Below are 18,531 nucleotides of genomic sequence, written 5' to 3' on the forward strand. Positions count from 1 at the left end.
CTAAATCTGGGTCCCGGGACATCGGAATATTGAAGGTAAGAAAAAAACAGATGAACTGGCAAGAGGGGGATCTGTCATGAATATCGCTCTTGCAGAATCGGTATTCACACCATTAGGTGCAGTCAAGTGTGCAATTTCCCTAAAATACCTCCGAATCGCGGATTTTAGATGGAGAGACCAGACGAAATGCAAAATTAGCAGAACGTTATGGCCCACCTACAACCTCAAGCAATCGTCAACATTGACAAACATGAAACGTCGGGACGCCTGGAGACTAACGGCAGTCATAACTGGCTTTTGGTCTGTCGGAGAACAAGCATCCAAAATGGGCATCTCTCACAAAACATACTGTCACAGTTGTAAACAATCGGAGAAAACGGAAACAATCTTCCATTTCCTCTGTGAATGCCCTGCCCTATGGAAGGACAGAATGTTAACCCTGAGCAAACCGCTGTCCGAGAGTCTCGAACAACTGTCTGGCTTAGATGTCAGCAACCTGATAAGGTTCTTAAACCGCACAGACTGGATATAGTTATGCCGTAAATAACTGGTAAACAAGTTGGTAACGAGGATGTAGCAAAAAAATGGTGCGGAAGCGCTAGTTGGATTCTGGAAGAATCACCACTCAAAACAACCAACCAACCAACAATTTTCAGTAAAAATTTTAATACAATTAAATTTAAATGGTTTGGGTTTCAAATTGTTGCGCTTTTATTTAACTTTCTCGTATTTCTATTTATCACTTTTTTATTTATATTTTATTTAAATTTAGTAAAATGCAATTGCGCTTTCTTAAATTTCGGTTAGGTAAAATTTGTTCATGTTGTAACATAATTTAATTTAATTGCCAAATTGTTTACCAACAAGTTTTTCACCTAGCAGCAACCCTACTGAAACAAAAACAAAACCAAAAATAAAAACCAAAACCAAAAAAGAGCAAAAAAAAGTCATTACCATTCCTGTGCGGCAGTCCTCTACACACAGGAAATTTAATGAAACTCAATTTGCAATGGCTCGCAAATTCTCAAAGCTCAAAGTTATGCCAAACGACACAGAAAAGGTTTTCCGCTGCAACACCACCACTCCCTTCCGTTTACCACTTCATATTGCACTGGTGCCTATTTTTACTCTGTACGTACATTTATAAAATATCCTGAATTGCTACTCTTTCGAATTTTGTGCGAATTTTTAGATTTTCTTGGGCAAAAAGTTTCGCATTCGTTTTGCAAAGGGCAATTTAGATACGCCTTTAATATCCTGATAGCAGGCGCAAAAATTGAGTTAATGAGAAAGTGATGCTGAGTAAAAAATCCCCCATGGAAGTCGCAGGTGTAGTGATGCTAATTAGGGTACAAGGCTCACTTAAAGTGATATGGATGCTTAACACGTTCAGGAATGGTAAAAATTTAAACGAGCGAGTGCGAAATATAATATGTAGATAAAAAAGTGGCGCTAAATTTGTTATGACAAACGAATTCCGAGAGGGCACAGAAGTCATACAAAGTGTAGACTAAATTTTTTTTATATGGAAGAAAAGGCTTAGCACTCGGTTTTCATGTCCAAGCATATGCGGACGATGTCTGTGCGCTAACATCGGATAAATCCTTAAGGAGGCTTTGCACGAAAGTGCAGAGGATTCGGGACAAAATCGATGACTGGTGCATGAGACAAGTTCTTTCCGTTAATCCGAACAAAACCACCATAGTCTTGTTTACGAGAAAACGGAAATTGGATGGACTCAGTCTTCTAACACTGAAACGTGTGACACTTGGTCTTTCCGATGAAGTTAAATATCTAGGAGTAATCTTGGATAAGAAGCTGACTTGGGACACACACGTTCCACTGAAGATGAATCGCGCATTGGTAAGGATTTTACAGCAATGCCGTAGAGCCTTTGGTAAAACCTGGGGTCTGAAAGCTGCTGTGGTCCTATGGATATACACAGCACTTATCAGACCAATCATCACTTACGCTTCTGTGGTCTGGCGGCGACGGAGCGTGGTTAAGTCCACAATCCGGGAGCTATGTAGACTGCAAAGAAGTGTATGTTTATGCATCACGGGTGCTATGAGTACAACCTCTGGTGATGCCCTAAATGCTACGCTTGATTTGCTCCCATTGGATCTTAAGATACAACAGGAAGCAATAAAAGCAATGTGAAGACACTATAAATATGGTTTCTGGCACAAAGACGCAACTTCGGGACACAGAGAAATCTTTAAGTTGCTATCTGAGCAGTATCTACTGTTTTTGGCACCTAAAGACAACCTCATACCCACAGTTTCATTTGGAAGTAAACTTGATGTCAGATTGCGTGAGCAATGGAGCAATCCAGAATGCATTCAGGGAGGTTTGACGCATATTTTCTTTACCGATGCGTCCAAGAATGAAATAGGGTCTGGAGCCGGATAGTACTTAAACGATACTAATAAGTATCACTATGCTATGGGGGAAATGGTAACTGTTTTCCAAACGGAAGTTTTTCCCCATCCTGAAAGTAGCCGAATGGTTAACCGAGAGGAGATGGAGCGGGAAACAGATTGGAGTTTTCAGTGACAGTCAAACTGCACTACATAAAGAGTGATGGTCCGGTCTAGAACGCTGCAGAACTGCAAAGTGTTTTGTGACAAGTCCGAAGAGAAAACTCTCAAACTTTCTACTAAAACTTGGAAGGAAAGACGTTCGGTTGATGGGCGGTATAATTACAGGACACAACCCATAGGGTCAGCATATGACCACCATTGGAATCATTGAGGACCCAATGTGCCTGTCGTGCTAGGAGAAGGCGGATAGCTTTGAGCATTTTCTCTGTGAGTGCCCTGCCTTTGCTAGAGCACAGCTACGAGTTTTGGTTTCCGATGTCGTGAGAATGAGTAATATTCGTTCTCTAACACTGGAGGATATTTACAGATTTGCCAAAGAATATAGAAAATTCTCACAGCACTAACTATCTCTATCTCTGTCACTATTCTTTCCCATCTCTTTCTCTGATACTTTTCTCCTTCCCTCCTTTACTATCTACCCTCTTTCCAGAGCTCTAAATACAATGGGCTCTTTAGTCCGAGTGTTTTAGGAGCCACCAAATCTTCTGGTGTTCCTTAACGCGACCTTTTCAAATTTCAAAGAATTAGAATCATGAAATGCATAGTAATAACAAAAACAATTCAAATTTCCATGCATAAATGCATCGAGTTGAAGGTTTGCTAAAATACTGCAATTGCACTTCAAAATCGTTTGGCCAGTTCGGACTACTTTTGTTTTATTTTTTAATATGTATTTATGAGTTTTTTATAAAAAATATAATTCATTGCACAACAAATATCATGCAAATACAAGTTTCAAAATTCGTACTGAATTTCTAAATATTCGACAAATTTTCAGCAAATTTTCAAATTTTTTTTAGCAAAATTTCTAAAAATAATCCGGGTGCGCAATTTTATAGCCAATTAAATTTTAATATAACGAAGTGCAAGTTAAAGTGTCTCGGAATTCCTGCTTATTTTTGGTATTTTTTTTTTTCACCAGCAATCTTGTGGAATTTCTCCATATATCGAAGGATGGCCAACTTTTTTTATATGCAGAAAACAGGGAGAAAGAAATTTACAAAAATCATTTAGAATTTTGAGCCACCTCAAATTTGCGCTTTAATCCACCAAAATTGAATGGCTTATAAAACTGAATACCCAATTCTTTTATAAAAATTTTGTATAAAAAGGTTAAAATTTTGGTGAACATTTTTATGAATTTTTGTATAAAGTTCGAAGTGTGAATTTCCATAGTTTTTGTTAGACAAAAAGCTTTACTTAAAAACAATAATAATAAGCATTCAAAAAAATTGTTTAAAATGGAATGGAAAAAAATTACAAAAATCATCCAGTATTTTGAGCCACTTCAAATTTGCGCCTTTACCCACTAAAATTTAATGGGCTATAAAACCGCATAAAAGATTTCTTTTTAAAAATTCAGTATAAAAAGGTTAAAGTTCTGGTGAAGATTTGTTGAATTTTTATAATTTTTGTAAAGGGTGGTTAAGTTTGAAGGGCCGGTGTTGATTTTGAATAAAAATACAATTTTTTTAGGAAATTATTGTCATTTCTCTTTGTTATGATAATATTGGTGTGGCTCAATTACGTGTGGAACAAAATTTCGGTCAAATGGCCGCCAGGGCCTCGGCTGCACACCTCCATCCGATGGTCTAAATTTTCGCTGACGCTGAGGCATAATTGAGGTTCTATGCCGTTAATGTGCCGAATTATCTCATCCTTTAGCTTTTGAATTGTTGCTGGCTTATCGACGTACATCTTTTCTTTCAAATAACCCCAAAGAAAGAAGCCCAACGGTGTCGTTGACGTTAAGGTGTGGTTCACATTCAACATCGGCCCTTGAAATTTAACCACCCTGTTTTAAAATTCGAAATTGGAATTTATAAAATTTTTGTTATACAATAAGCTTTACTTTTCTAAACCACAAAAACAAAAAAAAAAAAAAATAAACAAAAAAAAATAAATAAATACAAAAAAAAACAAAGAAAACATCAAAATAACAAAAAAATAGGCAAAACTGGTTAAAATGTTAGGTAGTATATTCTTTCACTTTCCTTTCTTTTATACGTCCCACCACTCGCATCCGTCAACGTGTTAAAGGTGTGGAGTGCAAGATTGTTAGGCAGTCGAACATATAGCAACATTAAATATAAGATAAAAAAAAATGTAAGGCAACTTAAATCAGATTACCACCACTTAAAAGGTTAATTAGTTTCCGCTCGCTTTCCCCCTCGCTTTTTGCAGCCCATTTTTGTTTTACGTTTTTACGTGTTATCAGCTATCTCCTTGACAGCGAAAAACTCAAGGCCTGCGAAAGTACTTAAGTAGCAATCGAGTTTGTTTTATATGAAATTATCACAGATTACGCTTCGGAATTGCTCAGATAAGCTGTTGTATGCATGCTCGAGTAAAATATTTATGCCTTGTCGGACCTAATAAAGCGTCAAAAAAACTCTTCTGCAAAGTCGTCGATTGTAGAAGTAGAAGTCAAGCAGTTGTTGCTTTCAGCGCGCGAGCGATCATTCAAAGCAAACAAACTTTAATCTAGTCGTTTTTTTCTATTGGTAAATACGTCACTTAGCTACAGATATCGGTAAAGAAATGGCACACACCTTTAATATCATAAGAGGAAAGTACTCTAAAAACAAATAGGGTCGACTGTCACCTGAAAGTGAAGCTCAAAGCTCTTACCTATCCGCAAACCTCCCCGTCATACGGACAATGCTTAACATATGAGCGGAATGTGAGTGTACCCAGCACAATACTACCTATTCACGTGTCCCTGAAAAGCCTCTCTCCTTGGAACCACCCGTCGAAACAGTATATTTTTTTCCTTCCGTTGAATGAATGAATGAATTAATGAAAATCAGATTTGTATTTCGATCGCATGGTATTTTATGTCTTCTAATCATCACAGCACCTCATCCGAAACATCCAAACAAGAATATGACGAGCCAGGCTCGTGAATAGATCGTCGGGCCAAAAGTAAACATCACGAGACGAGATCGTGTACAGATAATCGGATCGCACATGAACATCACGAGCCTGGATCGTGATTGAAGGTTAGTTACTATCTGTACGCCACCAGAGTTAGTCACGAATCTTATAATTGATGTTACAAAGTAGTTTATATTATTCCGGAGACTGGTCGCAGAAGAGACAGGAGCCGGTGGACCATATCCCAATCTTGTACAAATGGCAACGTAATAGCTGAGGGGATCTTCTTGCGGGAACCATTTAGTTGTTTAAAGTATGCATACAATATACTCCGCTATTGCTATTAGCTTTCGGGCATCCTTGTCTGTAGCAGGTACTCTATCCATTTACAGAAAGGTCTTTGGACGTTCTTCCTCTCTAGTGCCGACATAATCCTGAGCGAGAGGCGTTGTTAAAAGCTCGTTTGATGTCACAGAAGGCAGAGACAGTGAGCACAATTTCCTCACAGTCAAAAGCATGGATCTCCGTATACAGTGGAAAAGTGTGGATCTCCGTATACAGCTGATATAGCGCAGTGTCCGTAGACCTTCCTACTCTGTGATTTTTGGCGGGTCTTTTGGTTTGGATGGAGCGGTGTTATTCGCAAAATGTGGCCTACCGTCAGATGAGGTTTACTCTGACGATCCTGCCTGGCAGGGCTTGACAAACTGCTATAATACCAACAGCGTCACTGAAAGTCGTGCAGTGATTTTTATGTAGTGTTTGGAATGAAAAATTTTTTTTTTTGAGTTTTTTACAAAACTGATGAATTCTTACAAAAATAGAGTGAATCAAAGGGCCAAATTAAAATAAAAATAACAGAAAATTTTTATCATAGCCTAAAACTGGATAAAACGTTGAAAAGAACGCATGAGTAACTGACCTCTCAGATGGGTGGTCAAGCATTCCTACATGACATTCGGTTCTACGTTTCCGGAACGGACGGGATTAATATCCGGTCAACGACTGTCACTTCAGCAGCATTCCCCGTTTTTATGCGGCTACCATAAAAACGACATCAACACCAACAACACTAACAACAACAACAAGAAATTTGGCGACTGGGTCAATTGACTGTCGTGAACATGCGACTTGAAACTTATTTTTTCTGGGGCTAAGTCAAGTTTTGATACGATGATTTCAACACCAACAACAACAACATCATAGGCCCTTTTGATCCGTATTTTAACTAAAAAATTGAAGTTATTGTGAGAAAAGTGCCTATTTTTAAAAGAACTGGATTTCTAACTAACATAAAGGCTGCACTGAGGGCCCTGGAGAACGCGAAGCAAACCTCAAAGATTTTTCAAGAATGTAAGAAGAAGCTTAATTCTGTCGCAAGACAAAACAGGCTTGTACTTATATGGGTTCCAAGACACTCCGGTGTTCAAGGAAAGGAAATTGCCGATGAATTGACCAATCGTGGATCAGCGGTTGACCCACAAGGGCCAGAGCCAATAATCGGGATCAGTTCCGCAGGAATCATAAATTGGATCAGCGATTATGTAGGCAATCTACATAAAGAGTGATGGTCCGGTCTGGAACGCAGCAGAATTGCAAAGTTTTTTGTGACAAGTCCGAACAGAAAATTGTCAAACTTCTACTAAAACTTGGAAGGAAAGACGTTCGGTTGATGGTCGGTATTATTACAGGACACAAACCATGGAGTCAGCATATGACCACCATTGGAATCATTGAGGACCCAATGTGCCTGTCGTGCTTGGAGGAGGCGGATAGCACTGAGCACTTTCTCTGCGAGTATCCTGCCTTTGCTAGAGCACAGCTACCAGTTTTGGTTTCCGATGTCGTGAGAATGAGTAATATTCTTTCTCTAAAACTGGAGGATATTTACAGATTTGCCAAAGAATCTGGAAGATTCTCACAGCACTAACTCTCTCTATCTCTGTGTAAACATTTTTACTAATTTATAACAATTAAATTTTTTTACGAATATAAAAGAAATTTAAAAAAAATTGGATGTTTAGAGAATTTTTAATTTTTAAAAAAATTTCGCAACCACAGTTTTTTAGCTCATTGAGTTTTGGTGTAATAAAGTGCATGTTTTAAGTATGTTAAAAATCGCATTGATTTTTAAGAATTTTTTGTGACTGACGGTATTGTGTATTTTCTTCATTTTACGCTTGCCCGACATTTTTGTTATATGGAAAAGACAAACGCAGCTCCGTCAGCAAAAAAAAATTGTAAAAATCAAAGCGATTTTTGACTTAATTGAAACTTGCACTTTATTGCACCAAAATTCAATGAGCTATAAAATGTGTACCCGAAAATTTTCTAAAAATTAGTAAAAAAACTTGAAATTTTGATTAAAGATTTGCTGAATTTTTATAAATTTTGTAAAAAGTTTGAAACTTTGCGTTAAATGGTTTTTGAGCTATACAACTGTATACTCGAAATTTTTGTAAAAATCCTTTCTGAGTAAAAAGTTTAAAATTTTGAGGAAAATTTCATGCATTTTGTACAAAGTTTGAAACTTTACGTTGGTTTTTGTTGTAGTCTGAACTATATTTTTATTATAATTATTTTTATCAAAACGTAATTAAAATTTAAAAATAAATTAATGGTCAAAACTTGTCAATAAAGGAAAGTGTACGCCCCTTGGCGCTGTCAATAACTAGCTGGGTCAAAATTTTGTGCCTTGGTGGGCCAATCGAACCATCTTTCAGATTTATATTTTTCTAGATAAAACCAATGTGCCAACCGAATTTCATCAAAATCGGTTGACATTTAACATTTCCGCCCACAAGAGGCGTGGCAGTACTTCATTATTTGCCTGCATTTCATATTTCTTCCTCACTAAATGAAAGTAAAGCAGGCACAAAGTTTCAGCGAAATCGGAGAACGTTTACTATTTTTGACCACAGCTTACATGGCGATGCTACACTGTGTGACGTCAGTTGAAGGTTTCCAAACGGATGTACTTGCACTAATTTAAATATACTAATACATATATACGTCAGTATATGTGTGCATTTTTGTTTAAATAGAATAGCCTTTTTTCACATACTCGGGATTATGCAAATATTCTATTAAGAGTCTGTTAATTAGATGGCGTGAAAATTAGCTGCTACACTCGTATTTGGAATTTCTGTTAGTAGGCACATTTATAGTCAAGGTATTTTCCCAAAAGTGACCAACAAAAAAATTCTATGAAACCCGAAGGAAAGTTCAAAAATTTAATTTTAATTGCAAATCTGCCATCAATTCTGTCAAACGGCAATTTCACAATATCCGAGGGTGATTACTAATGACAACAAAAATGTTCTCGCCTACGTCAACAGCGACATGCACTGACATGTTCACTAACATTGTGTGTGTGTGTGTGTGAGGGTGTGCGAAAAATGTTGCGCAAAATTGAAAAGTAAAAAACAAAGCAACTGATGATTCACAGTTTACACTTTAAATATTTGTTTATCAGAGATTAGTAAAGGCCTGCCAACTGGGAAGAGAGCGAATAGGAATGATAACAGATGATGAAATTATGCACTTGTGGATCTAAGCGTATTGCGCGAATATAGAATAGGGAATAATGGATATGTTGAGCTCAGGTTAACCCTTTTTTTAATATCACAAATATGATGAATAGAGAACCCCTTAGCATTAATATTTGAAGACAAAAACTTTACATGGATATTTTGAGTTTAATGGGTTAAGTACGTGTGACGTACCTACTCATACATTTATAGAGCACATCAGGCGAAAGTGTTTGACGTACATACTGACACGTACATATGTACATATTGACACGTTGTAGGGGGAAATAAATTTGTTTAAGCAATACCAGGTAAACTTGTGATGTCGCCCACCTTAGAGATTGGCTGGGCTTTCCAAATATGGCTTTTCGCCAAATTAGTTTCTTACCTTGAAAGTAAGTCAGCGAACCTAATTGCATTCAGTTGGCATTAGACACTCGAAAAGTTATTTGTTCAGAAATAGGGACTCCAACCCTGAGAAAATTTTACAGGGGGCTGGCATAAAGGATTAACAGGTATGACAATGACTATTTAAACTCGGCCAAGAAGAAGAAGATATCAATAATAGTTTTTCCAATTCTCCTGCTTCAGAAAATTTCGAAAGTTACCAATGACATCCAGCTGTTAAAATATTCAGTAAGGTTTAATACAAAGTATTCCACGGCAGTCGGTTCTACGTTATCGACCACTTTTTGCACTTTCCTTCGGGTTTCGTTAAACGACCCGGATTTATATCCGGCCAAGGATTGGTACTCCAGCAGCATTCCCCGTATGTAAGTATGGGGAATGTTTATGCTGCTACAACAACAACAAAGTAAATTTATGCTAGGTGATTTCAGTAGATCAGCTAATTTGCTTTTTGCTTTCGCCTTGAACATTTGGATGTCAGCACAAAACGAAATGACGAAAACTCGTTAAAAATATTACTACTACGCTCAAGCGAACATAATCCATCATTATCGGATCTTATCTCTTTCGGAATGAGGAAAATAAGGAACAAGAAGACCCCATTACCGTTCATGCTTCTCGGGAATTACCAACTTTACATCGAAGTTACCAGAGTTCGGCTAGGATAATACGCACACACACACTTTCTTGCCAAGGCGTCTTCCGCAAAACGAGCTACGAAGTCATTCACTAAATTTCCACAAACACGTAATTTCTCATCATTTTGTTTTTTTTTATTCGTTTGTTTTCTATTGGAAATGGACCTGATGTCAGACTTGTCAAAATCGCGAAAAATAAGGTAATTGATTTAGAAAGACGTCACCATCAGTATTCAATTCGCCTTGAGAGTTCGGCAAAATCAATGTATCTGAACTGTGATTCCAAAAAGGCGGCTCTACATTCCATACAAGTAACGCAACGCTCGAAGTTGTGGGTAAGAAATTTGGCAACTGGGTCAATAGACTGTCTCGATCAAGCGCTTGAAACTTATTTTCTCTGGGGCTACGTCAAGTTTTGATACGATGATTTTCTATGATTTTCGACCAGATCAAACCAACAATGGTGTGCTGACTTGGTCGCTTCCACTTTTGGTGATGACCATCTCGAGCCACAATGCTTGCAAATTAACGTTGATCTGAGCTGCCCGTTGGATCGATTGCACCGAGCTGCTGCGGAAAAGTGCGCTCAATTTTGTCTCTCCTTAGGAGGTTAAGTATTATTTTAAAGGACAAGCTCGAGGTTTTCATTTCAACATAATTATTTTTAATTAAAAAAAAAAGTTTTAAAAATAAAACCAAAATATAAAAATAAACATTAAAAAATATTGCAAAAAGATTAAAAATTTTGAAATTTACAAAAACAAAAAAAAAACAATTAAAAAACAACAGCCAAAAAACAATACAATTAAAAATTGTTGAAATCGAAAAACAAAAACAGAAAAAATTAAAAATAAAATAAAGTTAAAAATAAAAATTGCTGGTATTAAAAAAAAGAAAAAATTTAAAAAAATTAAAAAAAATAAAACAATAATATGAAAGAAGAAAATGAGTAAAACCTAAATATAAAAAAATAAAAAGAAAAAAAATTAAAAATGTTGAAATTTACAAAAAACAAAAAAAAAACAATAAAATTAAAAATTGTTGAAATCGCAAAAACAAAAAAAAACAAAATAGTAAAAAAAATAACAAAAAAAAAATTAATTAAAAAAAAAAATAAAAACAAAATTAAAAATTGTTGATATTAAAAAAAAAATTAAAAAAAGATTAAAAATTGGTGATATTATAATAAAAGAAATTTAAAAAAAAAAAATAAAAAAAAAAAATTGTTGATATTAAAAAAAAAATTAAAAAAAGTTTTAAAAATAAAACAATAATAAAAAAAATTACATATGTTGAAATTTACAAAAAAATAAAAACAAATAAAAAAGAATTAAAAATGTTGAAATTCACAAAAACACAAATTAAAAAAAAAAACAAATACAATAAAATTAAAAACTGTTGAAATCACAGAAAAACAAATAATAAAAAAAAATTAAAAATTGTTGATATTAAAATTAGAAAAAAAAATAAAAATTGTTGATATTAAAAAAAAAGTTTTAAAAATAAAACAAAAATAACAAAAAATTAAAAATGTTGAAATTTACAAAACATAAAAATAAAAAAAATTTAAAATGTTGAAATTTACAAAAACACAAATTAAAAAAACCCAAAAACAATAAAATTAAAAACTGTTGAAATCACAAAAAAAAAAATTAATAAATGAAAAATTTAAGAAAAAAATAAAAAAATATTGATATTAAAAAAAAGAAAAAATTTAAATAAATAAAAAAAGTTTTAAAAATAAAACAATTATATCAAAAAAAAAAAAATAATAATAAAATACACAAAAACTTAAATAAAAAAAAAAAAATAAAATACACAAAACCAAAAATAAATAAAAAACAAAAATCAAAAACGACCTAACCTTCCGTTGGGCCCCCGTGACGGCCTTTTTCATTTTTAAGATATTTTTTAATTGAATTTAACATTTTTATATTATAGCTAACGACTGAGCTTCCACGTTGAGCTTTCTTTTCTATCGATTTATAGATATAACATCTTAAAAAGGATCTTCGAATAGGACGAAACAAAGGCCAGAACAGGATGCTCAATCAAAGGATTGAAAAAAGGTGTCAAACGGAGGGTTAAATTAAAATGAAAAATTAAAAAAAAAAATGTATAACAATAGGTTTAAAGAACTTTTTGTAAAATTTTCTTTGCGCTTTTTTCGAATTTTTTATAAACTTTTTTATAATATTTTTTTTCAAATTTTTTTAAAATATTTTTTTATAAAAATTTGTCTTCGTTTTCTTTATTAAAAACTTAAAGTTAAGTATTTTTCATAATTTTTTTTCAAATTTTTTAAAAATATTTTTTATAACAATTTTTCTTCGTTTTTTTTTTTAATTAACTATAAGTTTTTTTAATTTAACTATACGAAGTATTTATTATTAATTTTTTTTTTTGGAATTTTTTTTAAATATTTTTTTTTTAAATAATTTTTCTTCGTTGTTTTTTTTTATTAAAAACATGTAGTTAAGTATTTTTTATAATTTTTTTTATTAAAATTTCTTATAGAAATTATTCTTTGTTTTTTTTTATTAAAAAAGAATATGTATAAAGTTGAGTATTTTTTAGAAATTTTTTTTTTAATTTTTTTTTAAATATTGTATATTGTATAAAAATTTTTCTTCGTTTTTGTTTTTATTAAAAAAATATATTTAGTTAAGTATTTTTTATAAATTTTTTTTCAAATTTTTTAAAAAATACTTTTTGAACAATAGTAAACTATTATTTCGTTTTGTTTTAGAGCGACAGCAATTAAAAGAAAAAATATGATACTTGCACAAAAATTGAAGTTTTTATATCACGGCAGCCACTCAATTTTGCCGCCCGCCCCTATTAGCAAAATGTATAGTATAGTAGAGCATCTTCACAAAATTTGCTTAAAATCTAAGCGAGAAAGTTTTCATGTGGGCACAATTGACGTACATATTTTGCTCTAAATATGGATTTAAAAAACAATAACGGAGGATTGTTCCGTGTGTAGAAATCCACGCAAGTGGGGAAAGTCTCTGATCGCCATTCACTTGGGAGTGGCCACGGTTCTTCTGCAGCTCACAACTTTCGGGTTTCGCCCAAGTATCCTCTGGGTATCTTTGCAACAACCCGTTTGGGAGCAAACTAATGCGAGAAGGCGAAAAAGCTCAGTGTATCTGGTTGTGCGCTAAGTTTCGGACACGCCACATAAAAATTCTATCCCACTGAAAAAGCAAGCATAGCCTCGGATGTCTCCTCTCCTCCTTTAAAATCGATTAAGCGGTCACTGCGCCAATCAAGCAGAAGAAGATACGGATTACAAATTCCAAATTTTAGATACTCGAACCCACAAAAGTAATATTGTATTTTACAGTATATTTATTATGTTTCAAAATTTCGTTTTCTTTTACACCTTCTCGCTTTTGCTACAAACTCACCTGTGGTCCAACTCACGCTTGTACCCCTGATGGGGCATCTCCCCATGAGCGCCATTGTGAGGCAACACTTCCAGTTGTTGGCCAGGCACAGATAGGGTGCTAACTGAGCCACCGCCACCGCCACCGCTGCCATCGCCGCCACTACCATTCATGTTCCAGCTACCGTTTGCTGCTGCTTGCGAGACGACACTATTGGACGATGAGGATCGCGTTGACAACGGCGTTGATGAGATGGGATTTTGTATTTCGAAAACGTCTTGCGACAAATCTGGCATATTAACTTTTATTAATAAATAACGCTTGAGTTGTTTTTGTGCCACACTATTTTTAGCAACAGCAGTAGCCGCAGTAGCAATTAATGAAGCAAACGTTTTGACGCGCCGCCGATATGCGTTAAGTGGAGTGCGAGTAAAGCGAAAAATTTTAATTGAATAATCGAGCTTATCGTTGAGGAATAATTATACACGTTTGTAGTACACACATACATATACACGCGTACATATGTATATGCGAATGTGCGAAAGAACAGTTTTTTTGTTTTTCGTATGTACGTATGAATTGCACGTTTTTATGTGTATTTGTATGCCACTTGCAATGAGTTTTGACACTGAATAGACTGCGATTCGCGCTGTTTGCGTTTGCCGTTTAGCAGTTAACCCGTATGAATAGAACCACCGTCCGTCACTATGGGTAGATGTTGAGTAACTGGAATTACTTAGCGTACGAGCGCTCACAATTTACGAGCGCGTTATTACGTACTTTTTACGCTTATTAGCTGAGCAAAAAAAAAAATAATAATAATTATTGAAGTGCTAAAAACATACATATTCACAAATGTATGTATGCATGTGTGTAGGTATGTGTGTAGGTATGTGTGACAGCTTATCAGTTGGGTGAGTCTCTTATCAAATGGCGTGTTGGAAAATAAAAGAGAGTGAGTGATGCAAAGAAACAGTAAAAAAAATAAAAACACAAAAACACAAAAAAAAGCACAGAGCGCAGCGAGCACCAAATTTCAGCTGTTTGCTGTGCGGCCTTCAGTCTCTCTCTCCCCGTTCGCAAAGGTGTAGTTGGGCCTGCTCAACTAAAACAAAAAAAAAAAAGCATGTAAAAATCTACACCACTTACGCACGCGATCTTGTGCTCTGCTGGTGCTCTGTTACGCTCATGAGCCACCCTACACTGTTCGCTTTGCTCTTCCAAGCGCTCACGCTGAGTTTACTGAGCTTGCGCTCATGCTTTTGCGCTCTGCAATGCAATAAAAGAAATTTTATGTGCGTTGTTATTTCTGGACTTGTTCAAGTTGCATCGTTTTGTTTTTTGTTTTTGTGTGAATTTAATTACTACGTGCAATTTTTTGTTGTTGTTTGGTAATTTGTTTTGAAGTTATTGGTTTTTAGTTATCGTTTGAAAGATGCGCACTCTTCTTCGCCCATACTCCTTTAGGCTTAACGAATTTTTGCACTTCTTGACAAAAACAAAAAAAAAAAAAAAAAAAAAAAAAACGTAGCCGCATTTACTTGCATTAAAAAAATTATTTTCTGTTGAGTTCTTCACTGTCTGCGCACCATCATTTGCAAACCAAATTTGTTTCAAACATTTTATATTTCATTTCAAGTTTTTTTCCACCCATTTAGTTGGCTAGTTTGGTTATTCTATTATTTTATTATGCGTATCAATGCTTTACTTTGTTCGCTGCTTTAATTTTCTGACTTTGTCCGTCATAGCTGCACACATACATACATACATACGTATAAGTACATTCCAGAGCAACTACAACAAAACAATGACTAAAAATATATTTTTGATATTTGTTAAGAGCGTAAAGCATAGAATTAATGGGTAAACAATACTAGCAGCAATTTTGATTCTGATGACGCTTTTGGGCACAAAATTCAGCACATTGAGATTTCATATGCAAAAAAGTGATAAATTTTTTAAATATACACATAAACATTTTGTATTTCGTAAGCTTTTTCCCCCCTTTTCCATACCTATTTCATTAACAAAAAAACACTTCTCTGCTTTTCTTTTACAAAAATTGTATAAAATCACAAAATTTACAATACAATGAATTCGCGAAACTGCTTCCTGTAGTTTATTGAAACACTCACGCTAAATTATATACAATCGCGCACGAGGTGTACAATTGAACTGATCGTAGAGCAGCAAGCTGCTAAACATCGCACCAGCTTACTTAGCTCACCAACCAGCTCGATATACGAGCACTTCCTCATGTAGACATCGGACCAAAAAGCAACTAGATAAATATCTAATGATCGTACAACAATAAACAGCGCGAAAAAATGGGTGAGCGCATGCGATGGATTATGGAGAACTTGGTGCTTGGTGAAGAGAGCACGTCCGGCCCTCACTGCTGCAGCGCACGAAAAGGTGGTGAAGCTGCTGCTTAAACCTCTTTAGCTATAATTTCGATTTCATTATATGTACTTGTATGTATGTACTACTGTGTCCAAAAAATAAGGTGACATTTGATTTTAAACTGCGCGCTTTGAAGGATTAGGAGAATTCTTTTTTTTTTTAGGTTGGTAGTACTGTGAGTGACATCTATGTCAAATTTCATGTGAAATATTCATTTACTGTTTGATACGCGTCGTTTTGTGAGCTGCTAAAAGTGAGTTTCTCGTTTTTTGCAATGTCGAAATTTGTTGAGCAAAGAATTTGCATTAAATTTTGTTTGCGGAATCAATTTTCGGATACGTTGAGGATGGTGCAGAAAGCCTTTGGTGATGAGGCTATGTCTAAAAAAAATGTTTACAAGTGGTATAGTGAGTTCCAAGCCGGTCGTGAACGTGTCGAAGACGAAGAGCGTCCTGGGCGACCATCAACCTCAACTGACGAAGCTCACGTCCAACAAATCAAAGATTTGGTGTTGAAAAACCGTCGATTAACGATTAGAGACCTTGCTGATGATGTTGGCATATCGAAAGGCTCAGTCAATACCATTTTGAAGGATGTTTTGGGCCTCAAGCGCGTCAAATCTCGACTGGTACCGAAAACATTGAATTTTTTGGACTCGTAATTCGTGATCATTTCATCAAAAACTCAACCCATATCGTTCCGCAACCACCGTATTCACCTGATCTGGCACCGTGCGTCTTCTGGCTGTTCAGCAGGCTCAAAAGACCGCTCCGGGGACACCGTTTTGACACGATAGAGGAGATTCAAGCCGCAACGAAGACGGAACTGAAGGCCATCCCGGAAAGTGACTACAACCAGTGTTTCGAAAATTGGAAAAAACGTTGGCATAAGTGCATTGTGTCGGGAGGGGATTACTTTGAAGGGGATGAAATTGATTTGGAAGAATAAATAAAGAATTTTCAAAATAAATACAATGTCACCTTATTTTTTGGACACAGTAGTAAGTATGCACTACAAACTTATGTAGTTATGCGTGACATATATATGTGCGTTCGTATGTATGTCAATGGTTAATAAATTACCCAACGGCGTCATCATTGCAGAGAGTCAAAAAGTCTTCGCTGTCTCATTTGCGCTTACCCTTTCATTATGTCAAACGTTTGGGCAAGTAGTTACCGGCATATTGCAGTCACGTTTAAACTATGCAGGCATTTATGTAGATATGTACAACAACAACATGCATAGATATATGTACATACATATGTAAGTATGCATGCAGCTTTACACAGCGAAAGCTAGAAACTAAGCGCTTCAAATTATTTGGATGCAGTTTTAGAAAATCAAAGCGCATGGGGTTATAAAAAAAAAAAAAAAAAAAAAAAATGCGCATTAAAGGGTGTTTCAAAGTGAGCTGAACTTTTAAATTTCTTTGTTCTTGTTTGTTTTTGTGGTTCATATAGACTAATAAAGATTAATGCGTGAAGATTTATATTGAAAAATTGTTATAAAGTACAGAAAGCTCTACAGAGTTTACAGCACCGGGTGGTCCATTTTGCATTCAGAATTTAATTTAATTCGGCTATAACTAAAAGACGTACGAATATTTTATAATGAATGTTTTTTTTTTTAATTTTTGAAGAAGTAAATCTTGTAAATCTGAAAATATTTCAATATAGACATCAAAGAAAAATTCTCTAAAAATATTTTAAGGGATTATATACCTTGTGAGCCCGAAAAAATGGACGATTGTATACTCCCGAGTGGAGTGAACAAGGAAAAAAAAAGAAAATTATTTATTTGTATTTTTTTTTTTAATTTTGGTGAGTGTCATTCATATATTCCCTATGTTTTGACTGTTGTGCGTCAAGCGAAACACTGCACCACAGAGCAACGAAAGCAGATACTGAAATTGAGAGTAGGTGGAAGATCTTAAACAGAAATACCGAATATTCTTTCAAGCTCAGCAAAAATGATTACAAATGCATCCGAATTTGTGGAAAATTCGGAAAAAAGAAGAAGAAACGGAAAAACTTCCCGGCAAGACGATCACAAAATTTTAAGGTGCTTTAGAGAGAATTCCCTAAAGTCAGCCATACAAATTAAAAAGAGGTGAACTTAAGGGGTTATATACCTTGTGAGCCCGAAAAAATGGACGGTTATCATAATTTTTTTTAAATATGTTTTAGAACTTTTATTCAAATGAGGCACATATCATACTGAAGGGTAACTCTCGAAGAATTGGTGTTTTTATTTTAAAAAATGTTATTATTTATTGCTGACATCGCCCCTCCCCCGAAACGCCGTTTTTTAGAAGAGGCTTGCGGTGATTACGGTAGCGCATGAGCAGCTCAACTGAATTAAAAAAAAATTAAATGATTATTGTAGAAAATGTGTTTTAGTGAATCTGAACGGTTTATTTAGCCAAAAAAAAATTTGTCTCGATATGAAAATCGCTTTGCACCAAAAACAAAAAAAACATTTTTGAAGGGTTGAAAAATGAAAAAAAATTAATTCAAGCGAACTATGCAAATATTTATAAAAAGTGAACCGTTCAGATTCACGAGGTTGTAGCTTCGAATAATTAAAAAAAAAAGTGTATTCAAATCGGTCAAATATCATGGTTTTTGATAAATAATGATCACCGCGATGGTAATTTTGAAAAAACACGACTTCGAGA

At 34.8% G+C, this 18,531-nt stretch overlaps 1 protein-coding gene across 1 annotated transcript in view; it reads right to left on the bottom strand.

Annotated features, from left to right (window-relative positions):
* LOC129238056 (uncharacterized) overlaps window positions 1-15,633 on the bottom strand; it is a 40,415-nt gene extending 24,782 nt beyond the window's left edge. The window contains exons 1-2 of the mRNA XM_054873097.1: window positions 15,467-15,633; window positions 13,473-14,156 (exon numbers count right to left, since the gene is read on the bottom strand). Coding sequence (XP_054729072.1) covers window positions 13,473-13,747 — 275 coding nt within the window. The 5' untranslated portion in view covers window positions 13,748-14,156; window positions 15,467-15,633. The remainder of the gene's footprint in view (window positions 1-13,472; window positions 14,157-15,466) is intronic.
* Between the last annotated feature and the right edge of the window lie 2,898 nt (window positions 15,634-18,531).

This window comes from Anastrepha obliqua, chromosome 2 (genome assembly GCF_027943255.1).
Source record: "Anastrepha obliqua isolate idAnaObli1 chromosome 2, idAnaObli1_1.0, whole genome shotgun sequence".
Taxonomy (NCBI): domain Eukaryota; kingdom Metazoa; phylum Arthropoda; class Insecta; order Diptera; family Tephritidae; genus Anastrepha; species Anastrepha obliqua.